Source organism: Syngnathoides biaculeatus, chromosome 9 (assembly GCF_019802595.1).
Source record: "Syngnathoides biaculeatus isolate LvHL_M chromosome 9, ASM1980259v1, whole genome shotgun sequence".
In the NCBI taxonomy this organism is placed as follows: Eukaryota; Metazoa; Chordata; class Actinopteri; order Syngnathiformes; family Syngnathidae; genus Syngnathoides; species Syngnathoides biaculeatus.
This window is the reverse complement of record NC_084648.1, coordinates 23874665-23891183: the sequence shown is the minus strand read 5'-3', so window position 1 is coordinate 23891183 and position 16519 is coordinate 23874665. Positions and strand designations below refer to the sequence as shown.

At 44.1% G+C, this 16519-nt stretch overlaps 2 protein-coding genes across 20 annotated transcripts in view; one reads left to right on the top strand and one right to left on the bottom strand.

The window, feature by feature from the left end:
* Positions 1-15400, bottom strand: part of fbxo8 (F-box protein 8) — a 57265-nt gene extending 41865 nt beyond the window's left edge. Inside the window, exons 1-2 of one of the 7 annotated variants that reach the window (XR_009796475.1) lie at positions 14977-15400; positions 3039-3141 (exon numbers count right to left, since the gene is read on the bottom strand). Coding sequence is in view for 1 of the 7 variants with exons in the window: in XM_061830327.1 (XP_061686311.1) it covers positions 3039-3141; positions 13747-13785 (142 nt within the window). In the remaining 6 variants the exon portion in view is untranslated. Of the gene's footprint in view, positions 1-3038; positions 3142-9999; positions 10138-13746; positions 13926-14416; positions 14703-14976 lie in introns of those variants that run through there. The other 6 variants (XR_009796478.1, XR_009796474.1, XR_009796477.1 and 3 more) reach the window with 6 other exon arrangements.
* cep44 (centrosomal protein 44) overlaps positions 15121-16519 on the top strand; it is a 71877-nt gene continuing 70478 nt past the window's right edge. For 9 of the 13 annotated variants that reach the window (XM_061830341.1, XM_061830337.1, XM_061830330.1 and 6 more), the window contains exons 1-3: positions 15356-15485; positions 15582-15705; positions 16270-16378. In XM_061830341.1, the coding sequence (XP_061686325.1) occupies positions 15690-15705; positions 16270-16378 (125 nt within the window). In that variant the 5' untranslated portion in view covers positions 15356-15485; positions 15582-15689. Of the gene's footprint in view, positions 15246-15355; positions 15486-15581; positions 15706-16269; positions 16379-16519 lie in introns of those variants that run through there. The other 4 variants (XM_061830339.1, XM_061830334.1, XM_061830331.1 and 1 more) reach the window with 3 other exon arrangements.

Here is a 16519-nt window from a genome sequence, read left to right as displayed (position 1 = left end):
TGAAGAGGCAAGTGTGAAGGACAAGGAAGTGTCAATGATTAGTAAGGGGGAAGTTATAAAGGCACTGAACAGGATGAAAAATGGAAAGACAGTTGGTCCTGATGACATACTTTGGAGGTATGGAAGCAATTTGGAGAGGTGGCTGTGGAGATTTTGACCAACTTATTCAATAGAATACTCGCGGGGGAGAAGATGCCAGAAGAACGGAGGAAAAGTGTGCTAGTTCCCATTTTTAAGAACAAAGGCGATGTTCAGAACTGTGGAAACTACAGAGGAATAAAGATGATGAGCCACACAATTAATTTATGGGAAAGAGGAGTGGAGACTAGACTCAGGTCAGAAGTAAGTATATGCGAGAAACAGTATGGTTTTATGCCTAGAAAGAGTACCACAGATGCATTATTTACCTTCAGGATGCTCGTGGAAAAGTACAGAGAAGGTCAGAAGTCTTTGTAGACCTAGAGAAAGCCTATGACAGAGTACCAAGAGAAGAACTGTGGTACTGTATGCGCAAGTCCGGTGTGGCGGAGAAACATGTTAGAAGAGTACAGGACATGTATGACGACAGCAGAACAGCGGTAAAATATGCTGTAGGTGTGTCAGAAGAATTTAAGGTGGAGGTGGGACTGCATGAGGGATCTGCCCTGAAGACTTTCCTGTTTGCAGTAGTAATGGATAGGCTGACATATGAGGTTAGACTGGATTCCCTTGGACCATGATGTTCGCAGATGATATTATGATCTGAGGTGAAAGCAGGGAGCAGGTGGAGGAAGAATTACAAAGATGGAGGCACGCACTGGAAAGGAGAGGAATGAAGATTACCCGAAGTAAAACAGAGTATATTAACATGAATGAGAGGGGTGGTGGGATAAGAGTGAAGCTCCAGGGAGAACAGATAGCAAGGGTCGACGACTTCAAATACCTGGGGTCAACAATACAGAGCATTTTGAAAGTGTGATAAGAAAGTGAAGAAACTGGTCCAAGCAGGGTGGAACAGTTGGCGGAAGGTGTCTGGTGTTCTAGGCGACAGAAGAGCCTCCACTAGGATGAAGGGCAAAGTTTATAAAACAGTGGTGAGGCCGTTTATGATGTATGGATTAGTGATGGTGGCACTGAAGAAACAGCAGGAAGCAGAACTTGAGGTAGCAGAAATGAAGATGTTGAAGTTCTCGCTCGGAGTGAGCAGGTTGGATAGGATTACAAATGAGGTCATTAGAGGGACAGCCAAAGTTGGATGTTTTGGAGACAAGGTTAGAGAGAGCAGTCTTCGATGGTTTGGACACATCCATAGGCCAGAGAGATGGAGGTGCCAAGCAAAAGAACAAGAGGAAGTCCAAAGAGAAGTTTGAAAAATGTGAGGGAAGACATGAGGGCAGTTGGTGTTAGAGAGTTCGATGCTGGAGAAAGGCTAACATGGTGAAGACTATTTTACTTTTATTGCACTTTCATTATTTGCATAAATATGACCTTGTACATTTAATCAACAGATAAAATGTTGTCCATTTGCTAATCAGACAAGGATGTGTTGTGGAGCGCCGTGGCGGTCCTTGATCTTTGTATGCAGAAAACCGGCTGGTGGCATCCTCCTCTCCCAGGCGTTGCCGTGGAGACGAACGACACCAGATAAGGAGCGGAAAGTTACCATCCCGGCCCAGGACAAAACTGCGGGTTAGCCACTTTTACCTTGGACCCATACATATAAAAACCTTGTGTTCCCGGGCAGCTCTTGTCTTCTTCTTTGGCTATCCTGCCAGAAGACACACGTCTCGTGTGAGGCAGATACCTAGATAAGACCCGGACGTCTGTATTGCACATTCCTTCGTCATAAATCCATTTGGTGTTAACTTTTTCTAATCATTGGTCATATCTTCCTCGACTCGTGAACAGATGTAGGGTCTAAACTCGCAAATCCCTACAATGCAAAAAGATGTCATGCTTTGGTGAACCCTAACAAGCCGAAAGGAAAAGAAGAGTACTTCATCAAAAATTACACGTCTATAATTTCCAACAGATGTTGATTAATTTATGACTTGCTACGTACATCGAAAGCATTTTTTTTCCCAGTTACCTGAACTGTAGAAAATAGTCAATGTCCATTTTCTGACAGAGGCAGGTACAGTGTTGCTTTCTACAAAACCACGAAGTGGTGTGCAGATTTACCGAAAGGCCACGGCGCCTGCCCGCCGGTCAGTGAACCCCACAGCGGCAGTCCTGGTACTTGTGTTGGTTTACAATGGTCTCTCGTTCTTTAGCTATTTGCAACGCAAAACACGAGGAGGGATTTCCCTTAGCGAATTAGGAGACAACACAATGCATTCATATAATGTAAAAAAATTACACCCCCCCCCAAAAAATTCAGTGTCATAGCGAGACAGCGTAAAGTGAACCGTGATTTAGTGAGGGAACACTGTACATCTACAACATGGACTATCTTCCAACTTTGAAATTTCATCTGGAAACACACTTGTTTAAACTTGCTGAACATAATGTACATTTGATTCTGCACAAAATATACTCACTTTGTTTGCAAAATTATTATTATTATTATTCTGTGCATGTTTCTGTTGTTACTTTTTTATTTGCTTTCTCAGGTGACTGAGTACTCAGAAAGGGGCCTACAAATAAAATGTAGTGAGGATAAGCCGTTTAGAGAATGGATGGATTATTATTAGTATCAGCATTAGTATTAGTAATATATTCTGTAGACTATCGCACGAGTCGTCATTTTATACTGCTCCCTTTGCACAATTGTCATTGCACTGGTCTTTCACGGGAATTGAGAACAGGTAAGGCGACTCTATATAACAAAATGTGGGGCATTGACACACTCTTCACTGTTCTAAATGAAGAAGACTGCATTTTGCACATCTGTAACTAAATGTCTCTTGTTCTTTGTTCTTGTTAGCTTGTTTGTTCTTTGTTCTGAATGTCTTACCAGGGCGGCACTAACTACCGGAAACAAATTCCTTGTGTGTTGTTGTACACTTGGCCAATAACACTAATTCTGATTACAGTATTATTATAATTGTCTGGAATACCTTGCTCTTGTCTTGCGCCTCCTGTGTCAGCCAGTCTGTCGACAAGCTCTTCCTGAAGCTGCTGCTGTTGTCTGGGTGGGAGCCTCCATAGTGCCTGACCCATCTGTATGTATGGTAATAATACAAGCCAAGTCATGTACAGTATATAATGCATTGTAATATGTGCCATGAATATAAGGTTATAACAGACAGTGCAAATTCAACTGTGAAATAGGACTCTTCTTTACATGCTCATGTTGTTGTTTTGCGAGAGTCTGCCCCACATTTCTGAGGACCGGGGTTAAAATCCCAACCCCGCCTGTGTGGAGTTTGCATGTTTTCCCCGTGCCTGTGTGAGTTTTCTCTGGGAACTCCAGTGTCCTACCACACCCCAAAAAATGTGCATAGTAGGTTAACGGAACTCTCTAAATTCCCCGTAGTTGTGAATGTGAGTGCAAATGGTTGTTTGTTTATATGTGCTCTGTGACTGGCTGGCAAACAGTTCAGGATGTAGACCGCCTCGTTTCGGATGGAAGCTGGGATAGGCTCCAGCACTCCCATGACCCAAGTGAGGATAAGTGGTTAAGAAGATGGACGAATGGATGGATTTGTTTATTCAAAATAAAATATTTCAATTAAAATTTACACTGATTTGGTCAGCCCGATCGGATCAGCCGATAATTGGCATTTTATTCTTTTGCTGTTTGATTTTGAAGTCATAATTCGCCGATCCAATCAAGGCTGTCATTCAGCATCTCCGAGAAAGACATTCACTCCACTTTGCCGTTGTGGACAACATATTAATCCAAAAGCTGGTTTATTTTTAAGATACGCACACACAGGGTGTCCCAAGAAAATGTATACACACTTTAAATAAATGTAAACCTGATGTTTATGATAATTCAATTAATTTTTAAAATGTAAAAGTGTGTATACAAGTTTTTGGGACACCCTGTGTGTGCATATCTGTGCGTGTGTCCTTTGATGTAGTACTGGAAGTACTAGAAATATCTGATGGCCTATAAAGTTATTTAAAAAAACTATCATTATTGAAAAAAAATTAAATAAAAAAAACACCGCAATGGGAGATATAAGGTGGCTGAGTGACAACACCTACTGTGCAGATTAGACTACTGGACAAATTTGCTCTTTCACAATTGCACTGTCACACAACTGTAATTAAATTTTGAATTGCAAGACAACGATCACTGTGCTTTATCTTGTCAACTCAAATGTGACATGAATACACTCGTTATTGTGGAAATGACAACTCAAGTGGATATCGCGCCAGCTGTATTTTAAGAAGGAAACTGGGAAAAATGTGTTGGTGGTCACCGATGCTCACAACAGGAGAGAACTTTGTTAGACTTGTATGACCAACTCCCACCTCCAAAAGAACTTTTCTCATGTTCTAGGGGATGCGGGGAACATTGTGGACAATGTTCTGCGCCCCCATTCCTGAGGCAGCCAACCAGCCATCAGGTGGTCAATACCTGTTGTGGTGGCAACGTCCGAATACGTTGGTAGACACCAAAAGTGAGGGATGCTGTCAAGCTGAAGAAAGAGTCCTATAGGGCATTCTGGCCACTGGGAGTCCCAAGGCAGTTGATAGGTACAGGTTGGCCAAGCAGAATGCACCTTTGGTGGTCTCTGAGGTAAAAACCCGGGCATCGGAGGAGTTCAGTGATGCCATAGAGAATGACTTCAAGACAACTTCGAGGAAATTCTGCTTCACTATTCAGCAGCTCAGGAGGGGGAAGCACTGGACCATCAACACTGTGTTGAGTGAGGATGGGGCACTGTTGACTTCAGTATGGGACATTGTGAGTCGGTGGAGAGAATACTTCTATTCTTCAATTCCGCCGACATGTCATGAGGAAGTAGAGTCTGGGTTCTCTGAGGCAGGCTCTTCTATCGCTGGGGTTGAGGTCATCAAGGTGGTTCAAAAGCTCTTCGGTGGCAGGGCCCCATGGGTGGATGAGATTCGCCCGGAGTTCCTAAAGGCTCTGGATGTTGTGGGACTGTCCCATTGCCTTTATCATGGATATTGGGGGTTGTGCCTCTGGATTGACAGAGTGGGGTGGTGGTCCCCCTTTTTAAGAAGGGGGACCGGAGGGTGTGTTCCAGCTACAAGGGGATCACAATCCTCAGCATCCCTGGAAAGGTCGATTGAGAGGTGCAGGGGAGAAGGGCCCACTCGGAAGTCTAATCTCAAATTCAGGAGAAGCAATGTGGTTTTCATTTTAGCCGTGGAAAAATGGACCAGCTCCACACCTGCGGCTTGATCGTTGAGGGTGCATGGTAGTTCGCCCAACCAGTTTACATGGGTTTTGTGGACTTAGAGAAGGCGTTGGACTGTGTCCCTCGGGGAGACCCGTGGGCTGTTCTTTGGGAGTATGGGGTGCCACGGGCTTTTTGGTGTCAGAATTTGGTCTGCATTGCCGGCAATAAGTCTGACTCGTTTCTGGTAAGATTTGGACTCCGCCAAGGCTTCCCTTCATCACTAATTTTATTCAGAACTTTTATGGACAGAATTTCTAGGCACAGATGGGGCGTAGATGATGTCCGGATTGGTGACCTCAGCATTGCATCTCTGCTTTTTCCAGATGATGTGGTTCTGTTGGCTTCATCAAATCGTGATCTCGAACGCTCACTGGAGCAGTTCGCAGCTGAGTGTTAAGCGGCTAGGATGATAATCAGCACCTCCAAATCCGAGACCAGGGTTCTCAGTTGGAAAAGGGTGTCATGCCCTTACCGGGTCGGGGATGAGATCCTACCCCAAGTGGAGGAGTTTAAGTATCTTGTGGTCTCCACGAGGGAAGAATGGACAAGGAGAGCGACAGCCAAATCAGTGCAGCGTTTGCAGTGGTACAAACTTTGTATCTGTTGTGTTGAACAGGGAGTGAAGTCGAAAGGCTAAGCATTCAATTTACCAATCGCTCTACGTTCCTACCCTCACTTACGGTCATGAGATTTGGGCCGTGACCTAAAGAACAAGATACCAGATACAAGCAGCCGAAATGAGTGTCTGGGCTCTCCCTTAGAGATAGGGTGAGAAGGTCGGTCATCTGGGAGGGCCTTTGTGTCGATCCACTCCTCCTATGCATCGAGAGGAGCCAGATGAGGAGGCTGTGACATCTGATTCAGAGGCATCCCTGACGCCTCCCTGGTGAGGTGTTCCGGGCACGTCCCTATAGAAAGAGATCCCGGGGATGACCCAGGACACGCTGGAGAGACTCTGTCTCTTGCCTGGCCTGGGAACTTCTGTGGATCCCTCCAGAAGAGCTGGATGAAATGGATGGGGAAAGGGAAGTCAGGGTATCCCTGCTTAAGGTCCTGCCCCTGCGACCTCACTCGGAAAAGTGGTAGAAGATGGATGCAAGTGTATGCGGTGATCCCCTGCGACTTCGCACTTCACATTTGGCGACTTCAGAGCTTTGCGGGGGTTTTTTTTTACCCCCCCCCAAAAAAAAATATCCTGGAAAAATAGGGTATATTGCGGGAAGATGCATTGAAAAAAAGCCCGTGATTGGTCCCTGGTGCGACCTCGACTAATGTGAGCATGCGTGGATTTATATTGTGAGCTGGTTGGCTGCTCATTATTGAAGCCTCACCCAGCAATTTCTGGCCCACCATCTAATTTGTCCTTCATTTTCGCGATTTTCTATCCTGTTGACTGTCTGGGCGATAACCTCTCGTGTTCCCAATACTGCTGAAGCAGTGTGCTGATGTGAAAGCTTCCTCCGAAGGAAGAGGAAGATGATGACTATCAGCAAAAAAGTAGGACTTTTGGTTTTGATCAAAGATGGCAGAAGTTACCCTTTTGATGTGTGCCATTATGGTGTGAGTGAGTCCATGGTGTTCTACATAAAGGATGTGGCAGATATCCATACAACCGTGCATTCGCTTTGTGGATCGCAGATTGCAGACAAACGGGCCGGTGACAATGATGAAGAGACTGAAAAAAAGAGCTGACAAACCTCACGCTGCAAGGAGGGATTGACCCCTTGAGGACGAGGCTTTTCATGTGTTTCAGGGATTTTTGTTTGGATTTTTTCCCAGTAATATTGTGATAACATTGATAATTGTGATCAGCAATTTTGGTCAAGTAAAACTTTGAAAATTCAGAAAATACAGTAGTTTCATTTAAAAAATAACCGCTCACATCCATTCTATAAAATAAAGATGCAACTGTTTATTTGATTGCTAACTTTACAAAACACAATCTCACAATCTACATTTTCATATTTTTAAACGTTCGACTGAGACGAGTGAGTTGTGTCGTACAGTTGAGAAAATAAATATTTGAACAGCCTGCTATATTGCAAGTTCTCCCACTTAGAAATCATGGAGAGGCCTGAAATTTTCATCGTAGGTGCATGTCCACTGTAAGAGAGATAATCTAAAGAGAAAAATCCAGAAATCACAATGTATGGTTTTTTTCATGATTTATGTGTGATACAGCTGCAAATAAATATTTGAACACCTGAGAAAACCAATGTTAATATTTGGTTAAGTAGGCTTTGTTTGCAATTCCAAAGTTCAAAGGTTTCCTGTAGTCGTTTACTTGGTTGCACACACTGCAGGATGGATTTTGGCCCACTCTTCCACGCAGATCTTCTCTAGATCAGTCATGTTTCTGGGCTGTCACTGAGAAACACTGAGTTTCAGCTCCCTCCAAAGATTTTCTATTGGGTTTAGGTCTGGAGACTGGCTAGGCCAAGCAAGAACCTTGATATGCTTCTTCTGGAGCCACGTCCTGGCTGTGTGCTTTGGGTCAGTGTCTGGTTGAAAGACCCATCTTCAATGATCTGACTGAGGGAAAGAGGTTGTTCACCAAAATCTCACAATAAATGGCCGCGGTCATCCTCTACTTAATACAGTGCAGTCGTCCTGTCCCATGTGCAGAAAAACACCCCCAAAGCATGATGCTACCACCCCAATGCTTCACAGTAGGGATGGTATTCTTGGGATGGAACTCATCATTCGTTTTTCTCCAAATGCGGTTAGTGGAATTATGACCAAAAAGTTCCACTTTGGTCTCATTTGACCACAAAACGTTCTCCCATGACTCCTCTGTATCACCCAAATGGTCATTGGAAAACTTAAGACGGGCCTTGACACGTGTTGGTTTAAGCAGGGGAACCTTCCGTGCCATGCATGATATCAAACCATGACGTCTTAGTGTATTATCAACAGTCACCTTGGAAATGGTGGTCCCAGCTGTTTTCAGGTTATTGACCAACTCCTGTCGTGTACTCCTGGGCTCACCTGGGATTCCTCACCTTCCTAAGGATCATTGAAACCCCACGAGGTGATATCTTGTATGGGGCTCCACTCCCATTGAGATTGACCGTCATGTTTACCTTCTTCCAGTTTCTAATGATTCCTTCAACAGTGTACCTTTTTTCATCAAGCTGCGTGGCAATTTCTCTGTAGCCCTTTCCAGCTGATTCAGGATAATACATGGAGTGGAGGTGGACTTTTAAAGGGGGACGAACGGGTGGGACAACTGGGATGAGAATCAGCACCTCCAAATCCGAGACTTTGGTCCTAAGTCAGAAAAAGGTGCCGTGCCCTCTCCAGGTCGGGGATGAGATCCTTCCTTAAAGAGGAGTTCAGGTATCTTGGGGTCTTGTTCATGATGAGGGAAGAATGGAGGTGGAGATCGACAGACGGATCGATGCAGCGTCTGTAGTAATGCGGAGTTTGTATCGGTCTGTTAAGGTAAAGAGGGAGCTAAGTCGAAAGGCAAAGCTCTCAATTTATCAGTCGATCTATGTTCCTTCCCACACCTATGGGCATGAGCTGTGTGTTGTGACCGAAAGAACAAGATCCGGGATACAAGCAGCCGAAATGAGTTTCCTCCGCAGGGTGTCCGGGTTCTCCCTAGAGATAGGATGAGAAGCTCGATCATACGGGAGGGGCTCAGTGTCTAGCCGCTCCTCCGCATAGAGAGGAACCAGATGAGGTGGCTGGGGCATCTGATTTGCAGGCCTCCTGGACGCCTCCCTGGTGTGGTGTTCCGGGCAAGTCCCACCAGAAAGAGACCCCAAGGATGACCCAGGACACGCTGGAGCGACTATGTCGGCTGGCTACAGAACGCCTCGGGATCCCTCCGGAAGAGCTGGAAGAAGTGGCTGGAGAAAGGGAAGTCTGGGTATCCATGCTGAAGCTACTTCCCCTGTAACCCGACCCGGAAAAACAGTAGATAATGAATGGACTAACAGGTCTTTGAGGGTCAGAATTCGAGCTGATAGACCGGTGTTCAAATACTTATTTGCAGCTGTATCACATGAATAATTGAAAAAAAAAATCATACATTGTGATTTCTGGATTTTTATTTTTAGATTATCTCTCTTACAGTTGACATGCACCTATGATGAAAATTTCAGACCCCTGCATATTTTTTTATGTGGGAGAACTTGCAATATGGGAGGCTGTTCATATACTTATTTTCTTCACTGTCTGTATGGATGGAAGTTTGACCTAATCACAGACCACAAGCCACTAGAGGTCATATACAGTCACAGATCCAAACCATGTGCAGGAAAAGAACGGTGGGTTCTCAGACTACAACTGTATGACTGTAAAGTGGTACACATGGCTGCAAAGCAAAACATTGTTGATTCATTGTCAAGATTGCTGTCAGACATAGCACCAAAACAGACACACAAACATGAATCAGAAGAGTATGTGAGATTCATTGCAGTAAGTGCAACTCCAAAAGCACTTACCACACAAGCAGTGGAAGAAACCTCTGCCACGGACTCAGAGCGAAAAGAAGTGTGAAAAGTGATTGAAAACGGGCATTTTGAAAAATGCAAAGCTTACGTACCTTAAGCTTACTTATGACCTTTGCGTGATAGGATACATAGTTTTAAGAAGTAATCATTGAGTATTGCCATAAAAACTCTGAGCTAAAGCACTTTCACCAGCACATAAAGGATATTTAGGAATGCAGCCCTATGGGGGTACAAACCAATGCAATCTGTAGGCCGGTCCCAAGCTTGGATAAATGGAGAGGGCTGCGTCAGGAAGGGCATCTGGCGTAAAAACTGTGCCAAACAAATATGAGCGTTCATCTAAAGAATCCCATATGGGATCGGCCATGGCCCGGGTTAACAACGCCCGCGCCCGGCACTGCTAACCTGCAGGGCGTTGGTGGAAATTCAGCTACTGTGGGTCAAAGACAAAGAAGAGGAGAAAAACGGATCCATCGTCAGAAGAAAAAGAGGAGTGCATAGAGCCTACAACTGAGTGAAGGGACTTTGAATGTTGGGACTATGACAGGAAAAGATCAGGAGTTGGTTGACATGATGATTAGGAGGAAGGTTGATACACTGTCCATACAAGAGAGCAGGTGGAAAGGTAGTAAGGCTGGAAGTTTAGGAGCAGGGTTTAAATTATTCTACCAAGAAGTAGATGGGAAGAGAAATGGAGTAGGGGTTATCTTAAAGGAAGAGCTGGCTAAGAATGTCTTGGAGGTGAAAAGATTATCAGATCGAGTGATGAGACTACAATTTAAAATTGAGGGTGTTATGTATAATGTGCTAAGCGGCTATGCTCCACAGGTAGGATGTGACTTAGAGTTGAAAGAGAAATTCTGGAAGGAACTAGATGAAGTAGTTATGAGGATCCCAGACAGAAAGAGAGTTGTGATTGGTGTAGATTGTAATGGACATATTGGTAAAGGAAACAACGACGATGAAGAAGTGATGGGTAAGTATCGCATCCAGGAAATGAACTTTGAGGGACAGATGGTGGTGGACTTTGCAAAAAGGATGGAGATGGCTGTATTCAACACTTATTTCCAGAAGAGGGAGGAACATATAGTGACCTACAAAAGCGGTGGTAGAAGCACGCAGGTGGATTATATTTTGTGCAAATTATGTAATCTGAAGGAGATTACTGACTGTAAAGTAGCGGTAGGGGAGAGTGTAGATCGACAGCATAGGATGGTGGTGTGGAGGATGACTCTGGTGGTGGGTAGGAAGATTAAGAAGACAAAGGTGGAGTAGAGAACCATGTGGTGGAAGCTGAGAAAGGAAGAATGTTGTGCGGCCTTTCGGAAAGAGGATAGACAGGCTCTCGATGGACAGCAGAAGCTCCCGGAAGACTGGACTACGACAGCCAAGGTAATCAGAGAGACAGGCAGGAGAGTACTTGGGGTGCCTTCTTGTAGGAAAGGGGAGAAGGAGACTTTGTGGTAGAACCCCAAAATACAGAAAGTCATCCAAGGAAAGAGATTAGCGAAGAAGTTGGACACTGAGAGGACTGAGGAGAGGCGAAAGGAGTACATCGGGATGCGACGTAGGGAAAAGGTAGAGGTGGCAAAGGCTAAACAAGAGGCATATGAAGACATGTACACCAGGTTGGACACGAAAGAAGGAGAAAAGGATCTCTACAGGTTGGCCAGACAGAGGGATAGAGATGGGAAGGATGTGCCACAGGTAAGGGTGATTAAGGATAGAGATGGAAATGTGTTGTTGGTGCCAGTACTGTGCTAAATAGATGGAAAGAATACTTTGAGAAGTTGATGAATGAAGAAAATGAGAGAGAAGGAAGAGTTGAAGAGGCAAGTGTGAAGGACAAGGAAGTGTCAATGATTAGTAAGGGGGAAGTCAGAAAGGCACTACAAAGGATGAAAAATGGAAAGGCAGTTGGTCCTGATGACATACCGGTGGAGGTATGGAAGCAATTTGGAGAGATGGCTGTGGAGTTTTTGAACAACTTATTCAACAGAATACTAGCGGACGAAAAGATGCCTGAAGAATGGAGGAAAAGTGTACTAGTTCCCATTTTTAAGAACAAAGGCGATGTTCAGAGCTGTGGGAATTATAGAGGAATAAAGTTGATGAGCCACACAATTAAGTTATGGGAAAGAGTAGTGGAGGCTAGACTCAGGACAGAAGTAAGTATATGCGAGCAACAGAATAGTTTCATGCCTAGAAAGAGTACCACAGATGGTGGAAAAGTACAGAGGAAGTCAGAAGGAGCCACATTGTGTCTTTGTGGATCTAGAGAAAGCTTATGACAGAGTACCAAGAGAGGAACTGTGGTACTGGATGCGTAAGTCTGGTGTGGCAGAGAAGTATGTTAAAATAGTACAGGACATGCATGGCAGCAGAACAATGGTGAGGTGTGCCTGAGGTGTGACAGAAGAATTTAAGATGGAACTGGGACTGCATCAGGGATTAGCTCTGAGCCCCTTCCTGTTTGCAGTGGTAATGGATAGGATGACAGATGAGGTTAGAATGGAATCCCTTTGGACCATGATGTTCGCAGATGATATTGTGGTATGCAGTGAAAGCAGGGAGCATGCAGAGGAACAATTAGAAAGATGGAGACATGCACTCGAAAGGAGAGGACTGAAGATTAGCCAAAGTAAAACAGAATATATGTGCGTGAATGAGAAAGGGAGGGAGGGAAGAGGAAGAAGCTTGAGGCTCCAGGGAGAAGAGATAGCGAGGGTGGAGGACTTCAAATATTTAGGGTCAACAATCCAGAGCAATGGTGAGTGTGGTAACGAAGTGAAGAAACGGGTCCAAGCAGGTTGGAACAGCTGGCGGAAGGTGTCTGGTGTGTTATGTGACAGAAGAGTCTCTGCTAGGATGAAGGGCAAAGTTTACAAAACAGTGGTGAGGCTGGCCATGATGTACGGATTAGAGACGGTGGCAATGAAGAAAAAACAGGAAGCAGAACTGGAGGTGGCAGAAATGAAGATGTTGAGGTTCTCGCTCGGAGTGAGCAAGTTGGATAGGTTGAGAAATGAGCTCATTAGAGGGACAGCCAAAGCTGGATGTTTTGGAGACAGAATTCGAGAGAGCAGACTTCGATGGTTTGGACATGTTCAGAGGCGAGAGAGTGAGTATATTGGTGGAAGGGTGCTGAGGATGGAGCTGCCAGGCAAAAGAGCAGGAGGAAGACCAAAGAGAAGGTTTATGGATGTGGTGAGGGAATACATGAGGGCAGTTGGGGTTAGAGAGGAAGATGCAGGAGATAGGCTAAGATGGAAAAAGTTGACACGCTGTGGCGACCCCTCACGGGACAAGCTGAAAAGAAATAGAAGAAGATGAAGGATATTTAGGAATCGTGGGAACCAAGCAACGTCTCAGGACAAAAGTATGGTGGCCTGGCATGGACAAACCTGCAGAAAAATACTGCAAAGTGTGTCACGGATGTCAAATAGTGGCCAAACTCGATCCACCTGAACCAGAGGGACCTTGGCAAGATGGACTTCCAGTTACCATTAAGTCGGACAATGGTCTGCAGTTCAAATCTGAATTGTTCAGAGAATATTGAGAAGACCATGGAATCAAACATGACAAAACAACACCAAAATGGACTCAAACCAATGGAGAAGTCGAACGCCAAATTCCATCACTGATGAAAAGGATCAGGATTTCACAAGCTGAGGGACATGTCTAGAACGTGAACACAGAAGTATATTAATAAAAGATCCAACAAATGGGAAGAGTAAAGGAGAACTCCTGTTCAACCTAAATGAAAGGAAAAATGTCAGATATTTGGGAATCAAAAATTATAGCTTTGGATGTATGCGACAGAGAAACAAAAGATGTATGCAGATGAGCGAAGAAGAGTTCAGTGCTCAAAAGTGGACAAAGGAGACACAGTACAGGTTGAACAAGTCAAATCGGACAACTTTACAACACCATCATGCAACACCATGCAAGGTTGTGAGCAAAACTGGAAATAGTTGAATCACCAACTGGAGCTCATTATCACCGCAACACCAACCACACATCTTCTAACGCTTTTCCGGGTCGGGTCACGGGGGCGGTAGCTTGAGCAGTGATACCAGACATTCTTTTCCCCAGCCACCCCAAGGCAACCCAGGACATGCTGGAGAGACTGTCTCTCGCTGGCCTGAGAGGGGTCAGGGAGAAATCTGGATCAAACCATTACACAACACGCGCAAAGAAATATGTGACCAATGAGATCAATGATGGACACTGTGGACAAGAAACAAAATCTGAAATGGAGAAAAATCAAATGAACAAAAATGTTGACACTTTCAAAACTTACAGTCTACACCACAAGAGGGTACACGTTGGTTAAATAAACAAAACAGACCCCAACGGTATAAAAAGACACCTGAGTTTTCAAGATTTGGGGGTAAAATAAATATGGGTTCTAAGGAAAAGGATCGTGGTTATAAGAAAATGTTATTTGTTTTGTAAGACAGTCACATTGTTAGATACCAAGCCAAAATGATGATTCGAATGAAAAGGGCGATGTCGTACTGATAAACGGGTTACGCGATGACGTATAGAGTGCTATCAGTGAATGTGAAAACGATGCACGCGGTATGTTGTCGGCCACACATATGTTCAATAAAAATACCAAAAAGTCTGCTTCGTGGCTTGATGTCTTACCTAATTGAGTACTAAGGAAGACGACACACAACAAGTTGCATTGAATTATTGCCTGCACCTCTCAACATTAATAATGACTCTAAACATCAGTTTACACGACGAATATCGCAGTTGTAACCAGGCTGTGACTATTCCAAAGTGTTCCGCGTATGTTGTCAGTTTTGAGGGTACGTGCGCGTGTAAGCAACAAGCTAATGAGTCTTTTCAGTAAGTTGACCGTCCTTCCATGGCCAGAAACGTCAGCTGTGTTGCAAAAACAATCCCAGACTGTCGTAAACATCAACGATTGAAATTCAAGCCTCATTGGTGGGTGGTCACGTCGTCCCACCCTCTGTCCAATGAATTACGATGTACGCGTCACGTGTGCATTACATTTTTAAAGCTATTGGTTGGATGTGCTATCCCAATTTGATGATTTAGCTTCGCAAGCTAGTACTAGATTTACGAGGATAGTGTCGATTTATTTCGCAGTTGCTTGAGCATTAAAGTTGATTTATGAAGTGTCTTTGACATGAATGTTGAAGAGAATAACGGGCTACACTAAAACACGATACACCTACCTGAGTTCAAAGATTCCTGCGACAACTCGGTCTGCACACAAGCAGAGCTGCAACTATAGTTGTTGGAGCAAGGTTTATTTAGTCGTCATTCTGCTACATAGCAATAAATACAGCGCGAGTCAAGAAAATGTTTCTTGGTTGTGGAGGAGACCTCCATTCTGTCGATAACAACTATCATATGTAAAACCCTCCTGCTCCTCCTCCTCTCCCTGGTATTCCTGCCCTACCCTTTCCTGCGCTCGTTGAGGAAAAGGATTCAACGGACATCCGTAACTACTTTGTCAACTATATATTTCTGTTATGACTATTTATTTTACAAATACACAGTCAGACATTTTAAAACCAGATTTATTAATTTAATTTAGCGGGACATGTATTTCGTCATTAAACCACGTGAGAAGGGGAGCCAATCCTTCTCATTGAATCCCGGTAGCAACAAATTTTTAAATTCAACGTTGCCGTTCGTACACGTTTAATAGTCGGTTTAGTTACGTCAAGAGCTAGTTAAGGTAAGCAGTTAATTATGACGTTATCGTACATTTTTGTTGTGTTACAAAATGTTGAAAGAAGTTCCAAAAAGCGACATAAATGTTCTTTTTTTGAAGGGTTGTACTTGTCTTAGTTTTGAAAGTCAAAAATGCTCCCCACTGGAGACGTGCAAGGCTGTCTTCGTAAATTGGAAACTCTCTTGCGAATAGTGAAATATCCTGGACATGTCGACCGTGATGGGTAGGTGTTTAACTGTTAATCTTTTCATAACATGAACATACATCAGTGGTCACCAACTCCGTGACCTTCATTTATGAATTATTCCGCCATTTCGCTAATAGAAATAATTTTGTTTATCCTAAGAAACGTGAACACAGGAAAACTTAAGTTTGATTTCATCTGACAGTCAATAATACAATTACTGTCTGCTGTGTGCGCCTTGACGTCTTCAGGCACGGGTGTCAAAATCAAAGCCCAGGGGCCAGATCCAGTCCACCACATGATTTTATGTTGCCCGCGAAGACAAATCATCTGTGTTAAATTCCATGATTCTTGTGAAAATCTGTGCCAAAATATCAAATTGTCATATATAATAAATTACATTTAGATACATGCATTTTTGTGTTACCTAACATCAACCATTACCCATGGTTTCTGATTGCAAAACTTGTTCATAAATTTTGTGTGTATATTTGATCAGGCATTTCAAGATTTCTATGGTTTCACAGTCCTAACAACACTTTGAGGAAAAACGTAGCTACAATGCGGCCCATGGCAAAAATGAGTTTGACACTCCTGTCTTAGGGGTAGTGTGGTACAATGCGGGCATGCAGCCAACCATCCATCCATTTTCTGTGCCGCTGATCGTCACGAGGGTTGTGGGAGTGCTGGAGTCAATCCCACCTGTCATCAGGTAGGAGGCAGGGTACATCCCGTATTGGTTTCCAGCCAAACGCAGGGCACGTAGAGACTGACAGCACTCACAATCACACCTCACAGGGCAATTTAGAGTGTAGAAACCAGAGTGCCCGAAGGAAACCCACACAGCCATGGG